A 17,570-nucleotide genomic window follows, 5' to 3' on the forward strand; every position below is an offset into this window, starting at 1 on the left:
AAAAAATCGTAAAGATTATAAAAAAATAAAAAAAGTAAATTGAAATCTAACACGTGTTATATCTATTAAGGAAACTGAATATGGAGTTTTAAACCTTCCAAAAAGAAAAATCCAGGTTCAAATGGCTTTGTTGGAGAATGTTACTAAACATTTAGGGAAGAACTTATACCAATTCTCTATAAAACGTTCAGAATTTTTGCAAAAAAAAAAAAGTACATCAATCCATATTTTTACTTCATTCGAAAATTACCTTAAAATGGACCATAGACCCAAATCCATAACCTAAAAAAATAAAATTTATAGCCTAAACCATAGAAGAAAATTTACCTTTAGCTTATGCAAATGTTTATTAGATATTATACCAAACATGATTCATAAGGAACTGTTTGTTAAATTGGGCTTCATAAAATGAAGAACTCCAGAAAACAATGATAAGAGAACAAAAAAGCAAGCCACAGACTGGAAGAAAATATCTATGAAATACATACAACACATACAACTTTTATCTAGAATATATAAAGATCTACTAAAACTAAACAATAAGAAAATGACTCATTTTTTTAAATAAACAAAAAAAATTGATCAGACGTGTGTGTTTGTGTGTGTGTGTGTGTGTGTGTGTGTGTGTGTGTGAAATAAGCACATGAAGCCCTAGCCAGGTAGTTCAGTTGGTTAGGGTGTCCACCCGATATGCCAAGGTTGGGGTTCAATCCCCAGTCAGGGTACTTCTTCTCTCTCTCTCAAATCAATCAATAAAAAAATTTAAAAAACAAACAAAAAATAAGTGCATGGATAGTTACTCAACATCGGTAGTCATTGGGGAAAGGCAAATAAAAACTATGAGACAGCATCATACACTTATTAGATTGTCTAAAATAAAAATGTGGCATTACAAAGTGCTATCAAGAATGCAGAGCAGCTGGAAGTTTCACACATTCTGGTGGGAATGCAAAATGGTACTTTGAAAAAAGTTTGGCAGTTTTTTATAAAGTTAACTACGTACTTTCAAACAGCCAGAGAAATAAAAGCTTACAGTCATACAAAAAACTCCAAGTGAACATTTTTAAAAAATATATTTTATTGATTTTTTACAGAGAGGAAGGGAGAGGGATAGAGAGTTAGAAACATCAATGAGAGAGAAACATCGATCAGCTGCCTCCTGCACACCCCCTACTGGGGATGTGCCTGCAACCAAGGTACATGCCCTTGACCGGAATCAAACCTGGGACCCTTCAGTCTGCAGGCCGACACTCTATCCACTGAGCCAAACCGGTCAGGGCTAAGTGAACATTTTTAGAAGCTTTATTTTTAATAGTCAAAAATGAATTGACAACTCAAATGCTCCTTAACTGAGAACAGGATATATACACTATGGTACATCCATACAACACAATGGACCACTCCTCAGCAATGAAAAGCAAGAGGACGAATAAGTCTCAAATGCATTATGTTAAGAAAAGGCCAGATTCAAAATATGAGTTGTATAATACCATTTGTGTGACATTCTTCAAAAGACCAAATCATAGGGACAGAAAATAGTTCAGGGACTGAGGCTCAGGGGAGAAGTTGACTGCATATGAGTATGGAGAAAATTTTGCATGATGGAACTATTCTATATTTTGGCTGTGTTGTATATACTATATATATGGCATGTGGTTTATGGTGTACATTTTTCAAAACTAGAACTATACATCAAAAATGTGGATTTTATTGTATGTTAATTATACCTAAATCATTTACAACGGTACAAACGATAAATTTAGCAAATGTATCTCAGACCTGTACACTGAAAACTATAAAACAATTTGAGAAAAATTTAAAATAAGTTAATATATAGGGTAACTAACATATATTGTTCATAACAAAGTAGAAGTCTCCACACTGTTAAAATATAGGTCTCCCCACACTGATCTATGTATGTTTCAATGCAATATCACTAGAAATCACAGCAAATATTTTTGGTAGAAATTGGCTAAGTGATTCCAAAATGTATGTGGAAATTCAGAAGGCCTATAATATCCAAAGCAATCTTGAATAGGAAAAAGATGGAGGGTTTTCACAACCTGAATTCAAGGCTTAGTGTTAAGCTCCAACAATAAGTATAATGAGGTGTTGGCATAGGGATAGACTTAATAGAGTAAATGTAAACTTATCATGTGGCTCAGAAATTCTGTTCCTAGATATTTATATGAAATGAAAAAAATATGCTCACTGAAAAACTTACACAAAAAAAGTGTTTTTATTTGCAATACTCACAAACTGGATAAAAATAAAATGTTCATCTTTGGGTTAGTGGATAAACAATTATCCTAGATCCATGTAATGAAATACTAATAACTAATAAAAAGAGATAAAGCTCAAATGCAGTATGTATAAATGAGTCTCAAAAACATTATAGTGAGCAAAAAACCCAGCCAGAAAAGAGTACATAATAATACTGTAGGATTCCATTTGTATGAAATGCTATAGCAGGTCAACTGATCTATGGTGACAGAAAGTAGATCTGTGCCTAGAATCAAAATTGTGGGTGGCATCAACTACAAGTGGGTTCAATAAAATTTGGGGGGTTTGATAAAAATGTTTCATGTCTTGTGATTTTGTTTATATGGGTATTGATGTTTGTCAAAATTTAGATTTATAATTTTAGAACCATTTTATATTATGTAAATGATACTTCAATTAAGTTTATTTTTTTGTTGGGAAAAATTGTATTTTAGAGTTCCCTTTCTTTTCTTATATTCTAATAAAATTATTGGAGAAGTTGCCAAAAAGGAGGGAACTATTTTTTTAATTACTAGAGGGGAACAAGTTACATCATTTCAGCTCTCTGTTTATTTTGAGGCAGCCAACTTTACTAAGTGATATGAAGAAGTAGTTTTAAGCCTAGTCACTAACAGACTCTTAAGAGCAAGAGTTATGTTCTGAATGCACTTAATTTTAATTCATACAAAATGTCTCACTGGAATGTAACCCTTAATTTTATTAATAAGAAAGAAAAAGAAATCACAATACATAGTATTTATCCTCAAAAGATATCATATTCTAGACATTTCTCCTCGACAGTAGCCCCTTAAAATCCACCTTTATTGACATAAGTGTCAGAACCATCACCAGTTTTAGGAACAAGAAAGACAATTTTATCTCCTTATGATCTTTTCCTACTACATTACACATATTAATTTATAAAAACTAATCTTTAATACTTGTGTGAAAAAGGCATATATAAGAAAAGAGACCTTTTTACATATCAGGTTAGCCTAGATTGATCGATGGTTTGTTTTAACGAAAATATCCAATGTTGGAGCAGATGGACCTTCAAGAAAAGGTCATAAGATTGTGGATTGACCGTTTAGTAATGAGTTCGAAATTTGCTTTAAGATCTTTAAGGATGACCATTTGCAACAGTATGAATGGACCTGGGGAGCATTATGCTAAGCAAAGTAAGTCAGTTGGAGAAAGATAAATATCACATGATCTCAGTCATTTGTGGAATATAATGAACAACATAAATCTGATGAACAAAAACAGATCAAATCTACTTTTAAAACAGAATTAATCAATTTTAGCTATGGTTTGAATTTAGGGCTTTTTCCTGCCTTAGAAGGAGAAGAGGGAATAATATTGATGGTTAGTATTATAATAGTACTTGTCATTATTATAATTGTTCTAGGCTCGTCCATGATAAAGTATTCTTCGTTTAGCTTTCATTATTTGTGTGCAACCAGGAGACAGTTCTTGAGTGATAAACTCTTACATTTATCTCTGTAAGGGGAGTATAAATGAGGTATTCTATTTAAAACATACTGACGTTTAGCTGCTGTACTTTTCTGTTTAACCTACATTGCATGGAAACGAAATGAATGTAAGGGCAGCTACAGAGGGACAGTTGGGTTGTCCCTTTTGGTGCTTTCCTGAGTCAGAGCATCTAGATAGCACTACTGCCCACACAGAGAACAAGCGATGTATTGAGTCATCTCTTGGGAACATGCCAGAATGGACTGACCTTTCTTCTGCAAACAAATGCAATAGTATGTTTAAAGGGATTGTAATAAACGGACTCATTTTTATGTTATTGGAATGCTATAGGCCATATAACAATGTACACTTCTTTCCACCCATTATCTTTCTTCACCAACTTACAGCCAAAAATTTATTTGAATCTCATATTCTCCTGTTTTTCGCTAATTAGATCCTTTGGTCATTATTACTTTAATGATATGTTATTTCTTTCCTTGTGACTTGGAGTCATGTCAATATCATTTTTGTCATTTGTTTTTAATTTCTATATATTTTGAACTTTTCTAATTAGTTTGCATCTGTGTCCTGACACTTATTTATTTCATTATTGTTTTAAATTTAGGAGGATTTTGACATGTAACCTGTTTTGATATTTGTATTTGCAGTTCCCCGAGTGTGGTTTCTATGGAATGTATGATAAGATCCTGCTGTTTCGCCATGACCCTACCTCTGAAAACATCCTGCAGCTGGTGAAAACGGCTAGTGATATCCAGGAAGGCGATCTTATTGAAGTGGTCTTGTCAGGTAGTATACTTTTTTTTCTCTCTCCACAGATTAATAATTAGTATGTGAAGAATTCTTGCACATAGTTTTGAAGGCATCATAGAAAACATACATCAAACTCGGTTCCAAAAGGAGATTTTAGGGCTCTGTTGACATGTACTTTCAAAATTATTTTGATAAAAACAAGAAGTTTCCTTTGAATTGGCTGTTTCCACACCCAGTACTATCTCAATCACTTCTCCCAACTTCACACTCTCCCCAGCCCTCAAGGATACACTCCCATACCTTCATTCATTATCTTGAATCATGTGGACAGCAGCAAAAGCAAACAAAAAACTTTCCAACAGCTAAGCTAAGGCATGTCAGGCCCCAAGTGTTACTGAGTGTCTGGAAGCCAAGGAATCACAGCAGGGCTAGGAAACTGTTGCTTTAGTTGAGTCAAACATCCAGTAGTGCTGAGCCAAGACCAAGTTGAAAACCAGAGCTCAGCTTTTACAGTATCAGGCTATGCCCTGTGACACTAGCTAACTCACTCCCTGAGAAATGGCTGCATTTCCCTCTGCCCAAATGTATATTTCTTATTTAGGATTTAGAAGTTAGGACTGTGCCTATCAATACAAGGAAAAAAAAAAGGATGATTTAATTTTTTTTTAAAGTGCCAGAGAACAGCTGTAGCTGGATCCTTGCAACATTCAGTGCAATATTCTGAAGAGGTTCAGATTTTTATTGTTTATTTTTGTTAAGTTTGAGTCATTGAGAAACTCGGATTGCATTACTCCTTTTTCTCCTCCAGCCTTCTTTGCTTGCTATCTCTTTGATGGAAGGAAATCCATTAGCTTTAATTATTCTGGACTCCATTTCCTGAAGTTCCTCAATTTGTTCTGAGCCCAGTACTTGGGTGCACTGATAAAATTCTGTTGGTCTTTGCTTTAAGTCTAATTCTCTTTGTCTTTATCAATTATTTATCCTTGTGCGAGGTCCTGGAATTGCCATATTTTCATGGTGTAGGTAGATGCTATAAAACAAATCATTTTGCTATATAAAAGTGGTAACTTTACTCTTGTTTATAGGGTTGCCAGTTGCTAAATAAACAAACAAACAAGAAAAGAAAAACCTTTCATAGTTTTTTGTTAAATATTTTTGGAAAAATCACTTGCTTTGACTAGATTCTCTCTTTGGCTCTTTTCACATTGACTTACTGCACCCTGCCCTCACAAAATTAGTGTCTAGACATGCCATTTTTTAAGGTTCCTGTTTCTGAACACTAGGGGCCGCCTGAAATAAATTATTCAGGGGAACCAGGCACTGGGTCTGTTCTCACCACAATTTACATTCAACTCATAGCCAGACTGCTTTGCAGGAAATGTAATGTGTTTTATGAGTCTTTTTCCTTGTGGCAGATATTAAAATTTTGAAAGTTACATTTCTAAATGTAGTTTATTTTTCTTTCCATTTTACTTTTGTTATCAAGTGCTTCAGAGTCTAGTCCCAGACGCATAGGATGCAAGGTGTGTGTGTGTGTGTGTGTGTGTGTGGGTGGTGTGTGCTGGAGATACTGCCTGCCTGCAGCTCTTCCCCACACCGAGTTCCTGCCACAGCCCTCCCAGTGCCCCGCTGCGCAGGATCCCTATTCTGCCTTTCCTCTCCCATCCTTGCAACCCAGGACTTCACTGTGCTCAAGCTCAGCTTCTTTTCCCATCCACCCTTGATGTTTCATGCCTCCTGTCTCCCTGGCTGCAATTGCTGGGAGGGCACCTAAGGGCAGCCCTTTTTCTCACCTGCTTCCCCAGCTGCAGGAGGAGGAAGGCCTCTCCTACTCATATTGGTGTCATTGATATTTAAAAGGAGCCATTCTGTAACAGCCCAGTTTCAATTCTGAGCCTAGAGCAGCCCTGGGCAAACTACGGCTGAATCCGGCCGTTTGAAATGAGTAAAACTAAAAAAAAAAATTGGGCAAACTATCCGGCCCTTTTGAAATGAATAAAACTAAAAAAAAAAAAAAGACCGTACCCTTTTATGTAATGATGTTTACTTTGAATTTATATTAGTTCACACAAACACTCCATCCATGCTTTTGTTCCGGCCCTCCGGTCCAGTTTAAGAACCCATTGTGGCCCTTGAGTCAAAAAGTTTGCCCACCCCTGGCCTAGAGCCTTTGAGCCCTTTTCTCATGCCCCACAGCCCCACTGCCCCCAAGTCATTTAACTCTTAAATTATTGCAGTGTGTATATTTAATTGTACAGCTACTCAATTATATTTAGATCTCTAGCATTTAACTGTAAACTTCATTCTAGCTCCTCTCCCACTCTACTGCTTAGTGTTGTAATTTTCTCAACAAATGTTAAAAATAGTTTTTCCTTAACATCTCCAAACCTTCCATATTACAACCCTGTTTTTCTGTCGCCTCTTACCTTCCTTCTCATACTCTTTTTAGGCCTCGAGTCCCTTGTTGATCAAATGCCTGCTATTTCTCCCCTGACTTTGCCTCACTTGCAGTCCAGCTCCCCGGAAGGGGGTGCTCCATCCCTTCCATGGGGGAGGCCGTTGTCCTCCACTCTTAGGTGAGGAGTTGAAGGAAACAGTCCATCCTTGTCCCCTAGTTCCATTTCTGCTTATTTTCTGGACCATCCTCCTTGAGTTCCAGTGATAACTGTTTCACCAGTTATGTTTTCCTTAGAACATTGCATTGGAATGATTTACCTCCTTGAAGCCTCATTCTTTTAGTCATGGCACTCACTTCAGCATCAGACTCCTGATCCTTCTTTTCATTTTCTGCACCCAGTCATCTTTGGCATTGTTAACATGGAATTTATAACTTCAGATTCCTTGTTATCACTGCTGTTGTCGGTCGCCTGCAGCATAGTCCCATACCTGACCTCACCTATAAAGCATGGCTCCTGCACTGAGGTCACCATCGGGCCGCATTCCTCCTCCATGTCGTCCATTGTGACCAAATGCACATTCCTGTTCCCTGTCTTTTTCACTGTAGTTGTCAACCAATAACTCCCTCCCATTTCTGGACTGCATTTGTCCCTTTCTCTCTCCCCAGAGCACACAGCCTACTATATGCATGACTTGCATCACTTCGATGCAGTCTCAACTACCTTGTATTCTCTTGTAGCCTCCAAGGGCCTGATGGGCCTGTCGGTAATCTAAATACTTCACCAAACATTTTTGCCAATCCTGTTCTGAGTCACACGTGACTGGTGGACATGCAGTTCCCTGCCTGTTTGGCTCAGTGCAGATTCGCTTTCCACCTGGCCTTACCACTGTTCAGCTTCTTCTCCCCTCATCCTCTGGTTGCCATAGGCATATAAAAATATATGTTCTCAATTAACATGTAGGAGTTGGTCAGTTGAGTATCATATTAGAAGTTACCAAAATTTTGTAAAAATACCGATTTTTATAAAAATATTATTTCTAGATATATCCTCAAAGTTAACTGAAGTTTAAGTCTCCCGGTAATGCATTCACTCAGCAACGACAAGAAATTAGTGCCTGTGGTGTGGGCAGGATTGTATTGCATTATAATTTGAGGCAAGACAAATGATAACTACTAAGACACTTCAGGCCATGGGTGTGGGGGAGCTCAAATCACATCCTCATTTCTGACCCAGCCCCTGAAGAGGACGGAGTGCTGTGATTGGTCAGAGAAATATGCCATTCCCTGGAGGTGTGGTTAAAGATCAGTTTTATTCAAAGGGCAGTGGGTAAGGAGGGTAGTGTGTGTGTGTGTGGGGGCGGGGGGGGCATACTGGGTGTCCCTCTATTGCCTTTCGACCAGTTCCCAAACACAAGCATACTATAGAAATTTCCCTCTTGAACACTATGATTTCACTGTTAAAATTCATTTATCCAAATTTTGTTTTTCTTCATAAAAAATTAAATTTCACCATGTAGTTACATAAACATAATTACATAAATATAATCTGGTTCTTCTTATATTTAGCCCACATTCTACCAACAGGAATATTTTCCTGACATAGGAGAACAGTAAAAATGTGAGAAAATATGAAAATTGTTTATTTTGAGGAAGGTTAAATAATCTTGCCTTTTCAGACAATACCAGAGATTTTTCTCTTGTTGATGTCATTTTCTGCTGAGATCTTTCATCATCTGTTAGTACTAACCAGGCTGCTCCCAGCAAATTTGCTGGGTTTTCCTCCCGTTTTCTTTTTGAAAAATGTGGCTGTAGACCCAGAAAGCCAGGAAAAGATTGCTTCTGGGTGGATGGGTTGGGTCATGGTGAAAAATGAAATAGCTTCATGGAAGTTCCCCACCATACACACTCTCGCCACTGTCAGATTGTCTGTTAAGCAGAGAATTAGTGTTGTTACTGTTGTTATGAAGTAGGAAAACACTGCAAATGGAAATTTCTCTAACTAAAACCAAAGTCAAGTTCAAATGTATTGTACTGAACTATAAAATAAAGTTCATGGAATTTATCTGAAGTCTTCTTCATGATCGGTCTCTCTCAAAGCTTAATAATTCAGCCATAGCAAAGCAAATTAATAACAGGACTGTGTTCACACGACCCAGATCTTTTAGTTTTTGTTATTTAGGTATTTGGGGCTTGATCTCTAATAATTGTGTGTGTGTGTGTGTGTGTGTGTGTGTGTGTGTGTGTCTGATAGGTGATTAAATGAAAAAATAGACAAGGACTACAAGAATTTCTCAACTAAAATCATAATTTTAAAAGTCTTAGAGCTAAATGTTGAACCTTTTTACTAATGGTAAAAATCCATCTTTTGCTTGTGTTTTTTTCATTAGTTTTTGCAGCAGATTATGCTGCATTATTTATAACTTTTGCAAAATGCCATTTCTACATGCTGTTATTTGTTTCCCACTATCTAGAGATGGAAACCACTTGAAAAAGTTAGTGCTATAGCCCAGGCAGAGGTGGTGTGGCCTATTCTTAGGCAATGACAGCTGAAAATGAGGTAGGGAGATAAACAAATGTTTCAGAGGTAAAATTAAAGAGATATAATTACCGTGTAGTCATAGTTGATGGAGAATGAGAAAATGAAGAGTACTCTAAGGATAGATACAGCTACTTAAGAGAGATCACATTTTCTACCCCCATCTCAAGTTTTGTCCTTATCTTTTTTTGTTCAATGTGTTTGCCAAATAGTTTGGATATTGCCCTGAGGGGCTGAAGAACTGATTTCTTGGGCATGAAGTACCATTTATTTCCTTTGTAATTTTGCACAAGTTGCATAACCTCTGGGATTCAGGGGGTTTTGTTTATTTTTTAATAAAAAAAGAGTTTATACTGGATGAAAGTGTCATACAGTGCTCATAGTAGATAGATTCCAAATGTTCTGAGAGGGCATATCCATTTTCTCTACACATAGGCCTCTTCTCTCTCATGGAGGGGAATATTTGAACCATGGAAAAGCAGGAGTTAGGAAGAGAAATGTCTTTGTTTATGTAATATCACAAGCTTTTGGAGCAGTTTACATAAGTGATTTTGTTTCCTTAGCAATGACTCTGGGAGGTAGTGAAATTGGATATCTTAAAAGCTATGGAATATAAATTTAACTCCCCCACCTCCCACAGTGAGCAGAGGTGGCACCCGAGCTTGAATGGGAGTGTTCAGTGGATGTTCACACCACTTCACTGTCAAGCTAGCCCTTTGAACTTGGATCGGTAAACAGGAATGCTTGAGGACCTGTTCAAAGAATTACTACTACAGTAAGATAATTTATATTTCAGGGAAACATCGATGGTATTTGTAACAACCAAACAAGTACTGAGCCACAAGTTTCATTGCCATGATTTCTATTACAGAACCATTTTTCCCATTTCTCATAAAAAAATAAATACTAAATAGTTCTACAAACTGTTATCCTGTTAAGCAAATCCTGGAGGCTCTTGTCTGTGGAGTTACAATACAAAATCTGAAATAATAAAGTAGCCTGCTTAAACAGGATCTCATCAGATAATTTCACAGCTCTGATCAAAATTGAAACAGCGTCTTAGGGTCACTATATTTAAGAGATTTTTATGACCAGGTTTCCTATTACTAAGATTTGGTGTCTAAACCATAAGCCAGAATAAATATATGGTAAAAAAAATTCTAACAGGATCCTCCTTCATTTATAGAAAGTATAAATTGTTGTGTTGACTTATATGGCAGTGTGCCAGTTATATCCATTTCTCTCAAAAACAGTACATTGCTTAGCAGTGTTTGGTCCCCCTCTGAAACATAGGTGGGAGAGAAAAACCTTGAGAGTGATACATTACATCCCTGCATTATTATTTCTACCTGAGTACATTCTATAGATACAGCTTTGTTGGCTTGCTTTTAAGAAAGCAGAATTAATCATGGGGAGCACTTTCCCAGCCCTAATACTGCTTAGATAATTAAGGTTATAAAAGACCAGGCCTTTAGTACTCAATTTATAATTCTTTGTAGTTGTTCTTGGACATCGAAATATGTCGGGCTGAGTGGTGCCAATTCCTGTCCAACTTTCGTTGCAATTATCCGTGCGGGTGGTTCTGTAACAATAGAAAATTTAAATGCAAGATTACAGGTCATTAAGTATGGTTTATGTTAGTGTGTCTTCAGCATCTCCTTTTTGTTATTGTTAATATTAATTCTGTTTCTGACCTTATCTTTTAAGTAAACTGGTTCTAGTTTCTTTGTGCCACACTAAACCAGTTTCATAGATAAAGGGATGTAAGAGCAGGCAGGTTGGAATGTTTCCATAGAGTTCTCATCCCCCCTAATTGTGATTTCAGTGGAGATCTAGGGGCCAGGCAGACCTTAGTTACTTGGATGGTTTTCTCTGTGATTGTTTTTCTTGGAGTGGGTTCTCCAGGGAGATGTGGCTCAGTGTGCATACTTCCTTTACCCAAGGACCCCTCCCTTAGTGTCAAAGCAGAATGGAGACGTTATCTCAGGTAACATGGCGCATAAGACAAACCCTAAAGGGAAAAGTATTTTGAAGAAAATTATTTAATTTGAAAATTTTATGCACATTTTGCATTTTGCTACATTGTATTTCTTTTGCTTAATTGTGAATAAATGATATTTCTCCTTGTGCTGTTCTTTAAGAAATTATGAAAACAATAATGATGGTGATTAAGGACATATAGCGTTTATGATGTGTTAGGTATAAGTGCTTTACATATAATAACTCAGAAATATGCATCATATTTTTTATGGCATCTATTCACATAACTTCAATTTGATACTTAGAGGCCTTCCAGGCAAAGACTTTGGTCTGAGTCCCAGACCTGCCATTTATTTCTTATATAATGTTTGACAAGACAGTTCATTTCCCTGAGTCTTGATCCATCACCTGTGAAATAGCAATAACAATATATACAACTAAGGTTAGGCTGTAGACTTCATAAGAATAAATATAAAACATTTCATAAGATGCCTGGCAAATACAGAATAGTCAACTCTCCTACCCCACCTCCATCCCACTAGACTGTACATTTCTTGAAACAGGAACCATTTATTTTTATATTGAATCCCCAGGACCTGGCATATCGCATGCAATCAATGTCTATTTATTGAGTGAATAAATGAATCCTTGAACTAACAAAATTTACAAACCAGCAAACGAGTGAGTAAATTGGTGCTCTATATATGATACTCAAAAGCTACCGCTGTTCTGTAGGAATTGAATTTCAATGCTTGGTGCAATTGGCTCGCCTTGGCCTAATCTAGTAGTAATATAAGTCTTATTGTCATCTGACTAATCCATTTTTTGGATTCTTGCTATCCTCTACATATTTTCAATAACTAATTATTTTTTAGATATTATTTATTTTTAGAAATCCAGTTTTAGATATTATTTATTTTTAGAAATCCAGTTCTGTTTTCAAAGCATTGCAGTGTCTTTCACAACATTTCTCAAGACCAAGTTCATAGGATACCAGTTATTTTCCTGACTAATTACTGCTACTCCCAGATCACGTTCATCACTGTGACCAAGCAACCCCATTTGCTACCAAACTCAATTCACTTTTTAAAAAATTTAATTTTTTCAACCATTGCTCTTTTCTCCCAGATATTCTTGCTTTCTAAAATGCATTGAGTAGTCACTCTCTTTTGATGCTCTCCTCACAAAATTAATCTCACTTGCCTTCATCAATTTATGGTCATTTCCTCATCTGGACCTCAGTGTTCCATGCCTGCATTAGAGTCAGACGGGTGACCCTGCAGCTAGTCTCTGGCTCTGACCTGTCTGGAAGGAGCAAGGACTAATATCCTGAGGTGCTGGCTGGCCTTTCCTGCGGCTCCCTCTCTTCCCTCCTCATGAACTCCGTCTGTGCCTCAGGTCTATCGGGAAAGCTGCCTCATGTGCTCCACGCTGGAACGTAAGTCTCCATAGATCTCTGTCCATGTACGTACCATGGATCTCAGAGAGGGACATACCATGCCCCTCTGTTCACAGAATTAGCCTAAGGCCTAGTTCTTCATCTGGCAAGCAGATATCTAGCCAGAAATCGTAGTTTTTCCTTTCTTTCTCTTTTCATCTATTACTTCTCTAATTGCAGGCAATATAGTTCATCCAGATAAACAGGAAAAGAAAACAGGGGCAAGGAAAAACCACACGAAGGGGGCTTTTTCTCTGTATTCTCTGGTCTCTGTGTAACCAAAAATTCCTTATGTATGCTTCCTAGGGTGGAAATTTTGAGTCTCATGTACATAAATCTTACCACATTAGGGCCTGATGGTAAACAGAATCTCAGATGACTTTGCATATTCAGAATCCTAGAAAATATAGTGTGATGTTAGCTTGTTCTTTTTGCCTTTTTACATGAATTAGTTTATGAAACACAGAAAAATCTTAATCTACCTAATTTATCAGATTTAACTCTGAATTATTTGGGGCGTCTTTCCAAAAATTGCACTCCAACTGAAAAACGAAGACTTTGACACATCAGAGATACCGAAATAGATGATTTACAGAACCTGAGCATAAAATATAAAATGTTTTAGGCAGTAGTAGTAGATTGTGAAATGTAGTTCCTTGGCTTGCTTCTCTATAGAGGTGATTTTTTTTTTCAAGTCAGGACCTTTGAAAAAAAATATTACTTTGTTGCTGAATTTGACAACACAAAATTCTTGTGCTCTAGCCTCAAACTAGAGAATAAAACTGGATTTTTATTTTGTCCATCTGTTAAAAAATGTGAAATTCTATTCATGAGAATCAGCTGAGAGATACACAATCCAACCATTCCTCTAGTCTTCCCTGTCATGTGAAGCTATTTAAATTTAAATTAACTAAAATCAAGTACAATTAAAATGCAGTTCCTCAATCACACCAACTGCATTTCAGGTGTTTAATAGTCACATTGGTTAATAGCTGCCATATTCATATAGAACATCTTCATCAGCAAAAATTCTATTGGACAGAGCAGCTACACATGCGCGTGTGCGCACATGCACAGCGCACATGCACACGTGTCCTGCAGAAATGCTTTTACTAAAATGTTCGTTGATATGACATATTGAGAGATGTTACAAATGGCACACCTGATAATTTTGGTAGCATATTTATTATCAGTATCTCATGGGAGATATTGTCCATTATATCATCCTGTGGGTTTTTTATAGTCTAAATTCCTTGGACTTTAGTACCCCAGACAGCGCTGTTTTATGAATAATGTTACTTAGATGACATGTAATTATTTTTCCTGCTTTGGCCTTTGCCTTTCAAATTTGAATTCACAGGCCACTTCTCATATGGTACAAGTCAGTACTACACCACTGACTAATCACTAATTAGTTATAGACTAATTCTTTGTATTTGGCAGAATAGGCAATTTCCCCAGGTTTTCTTAATATATCTTATTTCACTGTGTGATATACAGAACTCCCTAGTGATTAAAAGTACCAACTCCAGAACCAAACTGCCTAAGTTCAATTCCTAGTTGCCTATTTACAGTGGGGCCTTGATTTACGAGTTCAATTCATTCCAAGACCGAGCTCGTTAAGGAGCTCGTTAACTCAAATTACTCTATCAACTCAATGCAAAAAATCGGCGAGAGACAGCTGGTATCTCAAAAAACTCATTAGTCGGGACACTCGTAAGTCAAGGCCCCACTGTATTAGCAATGTGGCATTGGGGAAGCTATCTAGTGTTTGGGTGCCAGTTTTCTCAACTTCAAATTGTGAATGACTTGATAATAATGTGAAGTATCTAACACATTACCCAGGATATAAGAAACTTGTCATATCATCTTAGAAAGGAAGGGGACAGGAAAGTAGATCAGAAAAAAATAAAAAAATAGCACGTTAAGAATAATACTGCATCATGGTATGGTATATAGACTACTTGTTCAATTTATGAATGGCATCATTTCTTTCTTTTATCTCACATTTTCCCAAAAGGATATATAGAAGGGCTTACAAAAACATACTAAATATAAAAAATACCAGTGATTGATAATGGATGTTGTCCAAGTTAGAAAAGATAACATGCAATTAGGAATGTAAATTCTAGAATATTTATTTAAAAACAGTCATATTACTTTATCCTCATATTCCACAAATTGCTTTGAAATCAGAAGAAAACCTGCTTTTAAAGGCCAAACCTTTCTTTGGTATATTGCCCAGCTGTTTATTCTCAAGAAAAATTAACTCTTGGTTTTCAGGAAATTTATATAGTATTCTGAATGCAGTGTAAAGCATGTATTGATCAAACTTGATTAATGACCATTAATATTGGTCAGTATTGTTTCATGATCTTATATGGATGGATTTTCTTTTTCACTATGGGGACATGTTGGAATGTCTTCTTGTGTAGCAATAATCCCCTTAGTAATGGGGAAATTATAGCAGATACTTTGTTTCCATATTCACCTCTCAACACACACACACACACACACACACACACACACACACACACACACACAACACATGATAGGAGAACCTAGAGGAGGAAAGGCAGAATTGTATATATCTTCAAAATCAGTGAAATAAAGTCATTAAAGGCTGCCTGTTTTCACAAAGGCCAATGGGGAATAGCTACTGAGTGGCTGTCTAAAGACCTTGTGGGCATAAATTGGTTTTGTTTGAGGTAAAGGAAAAACTGCCAAATATACATCTTTGATGTTCCACGATTGGTGGCACATAGCACTTCAATAACTGAGCCATGCATGCCACCATCTGCCCAGCACACTCATTCTGCTGGTTGGCATGTCGTTTATTTGCTTTTAACATGCAACCCATATAAAAATCCCTCATAATCTGCCAAAATTAGAAATGCAGCTGTTTTAAGTCTTAAACAGCAATAATGCTATTCATTATGCCAGTATGGAGGAATAAAATAGAAAGATGTATTTGAAAAGAGCAATACTCTACCAGAATATATTTGTACCTCCACTTTTATAAGTATTTTGAAGACATCTATAGCCTTTTATCAGTGTTGAATTTAGGCTCAAAGTGAGGTCCACAGATAAATATAATAAATATCTCTTTCCTATATAAATTTTAACAAAAAAATTGGGATTTGAATCAAGCTCAGAATTCTTTTTTTCTTCATGTTATGAAGCAATTTCAACTTTTCAGTTTCTAGAAAATGAAAAATTTCTGGCTAACTCTGAATCTCATCTTATTCTATTTTTATTTCCCCCAGAAGTTTTTTGAGGTTCTGATCATTATAACTTGCTAATCCTGAGAACATGATAATGTAGAGCTGTGTGGAGAATTCTCAATGAGATCAAGCAGGTGGTCCTCTGTTAAAAAAAAAAAAGATGAAGAGAAAAAGAAGTCATTCATAATCAGAGTATTTAGGAATGATAGATATTAGGAAACAATAAAGATCTGGTACAGACACTCCATCCAGAGACACATTTCTTCCCAGTGACTAGGCATAACTGTTCTGAAATTAAAGTTGGATAGTTTGAAATTAGTTTGTTCCATCTTTTATATTTTGATGTTCCTACAAGTTTAAAGGTCTAAGTTGAATTTATTTGGTCATGTGTTAATGTTGCTCCCATGTAAGATTTTTCACTATAGGAATTTTGAGCTCTTAAAAATCATTTATGTTTGTGAGAACTAACCTATAAAAAATTAATTTCCTGTACAATCAGGGCATGGAAAGCAATGATGGAGCAAAACACAAGTTTGCTAAAATGGATGTAGTTATACGTATTGATCTTACATATCCAAGAAGATTAACTATACTAAAGAACCAGGACAGTATGTTATAGTTCTTAAAAAGTCCATATAACAATTAACTTAGTGGCAGACATATAGTAGTTACTCTGAAAATACTTGTTCATGATGGATATGCTTGGCTTGACAATTTAGGATTTCATAAATGGATATCAATTTGAAAAGAAGAATTTAATTTTGGTTTTAAGGAGTTAAAATATTTGGAAAACTTTAAAGTTAAAAGACACATTAGACTTTATGATATGTTATTATGACAATTATTATAAAATTTTAATGAAAAATATTTGCTTAATTCTATAGATTCAAAAATCTACCTTGCTACCTAGCACATGTGTAATATTTATACATTGAGCATGTTAGATTCATTTTGTTGTTCTTCAAGTTTAACAGGAACCTCAGGATTATCTCATGATGAATCTCTACTCTTGCTAGTTTAATGCTTTTAAAACATTTGCAGAGAACAGTATGGAAGTTTCCTAAAAAAACTAAAAATGGAACTCCCATTTGACCCAGTGATCCCACTTTTAGGAATATATCCCAAGAAGCCAGAAACACCAATCAGAAAGGATATATGCACCCCTATGTTCATAGCAGCACAATTTACCATAGCTAAGATTTGGAGACAGCCTAAGTGCCCATCAGTAGATAGTGGATTAAAAACTGTGGTACATCTACACAATGGAATACTATGCTGCGGTAAAAAAGAAGGAATTCTTGCCATTTGCAACAGCATGGATGGAACTGGAGAGCATTATGCTAAGTGAAATAAGCCAGTCAGAGAAAGATAAATACCACATGATCTCACTCATTTGTGGAATATAGAGAACAACATAGACTGATGAACAGGGACAGATCCAAAGACAGAGAAACAGCGATCAGACTATCAATCCCCAGAGGGAAAGTA

At 36.2% G+C, this 17,570-nt stretch overlaps 1 protein-coding gene across 1 annotated transcript in view; it reads left to right on the forward strand.

Annotated features, from left to right (window-relative positions):
- Positions 1 to 4,397: 4,397 nt before the first annotated feature.
- PRKD1 (protein kinase D1) overlaps positions 4,398 to 17,570 on the forward strand; it is a gene marked incomplete at its 5' end in the record, with an annotated part of 142,384 nt that continues 129,211 nt past the window's right edge. Inside the window, one exon of the mRNA XM_005877588.2 lies at positions 4,398 to 4,542. Coding sequence (XP_005877650.2) covers positions 4,398 to 4,542 — 145 coding nt within the window. The remainder of the gene's footprint in view (positions 4,543 to 17,570) is intronic.

Source organism: Myotis brandtii, unplaced genomic scaffold (genome assembly GCF_000412655.1).
Source record: "Myotis brandtii unplaced genomic scaffold, ASM41265v1 scaffold522, whole genome shotgun sequence".
Classification (NCBI taxonomy): Eukaryota; Metazoa; Chordata; class Mammalia; order Chiroptera; family Vespertilionidae; genus Myotis; species Myotis brandtii.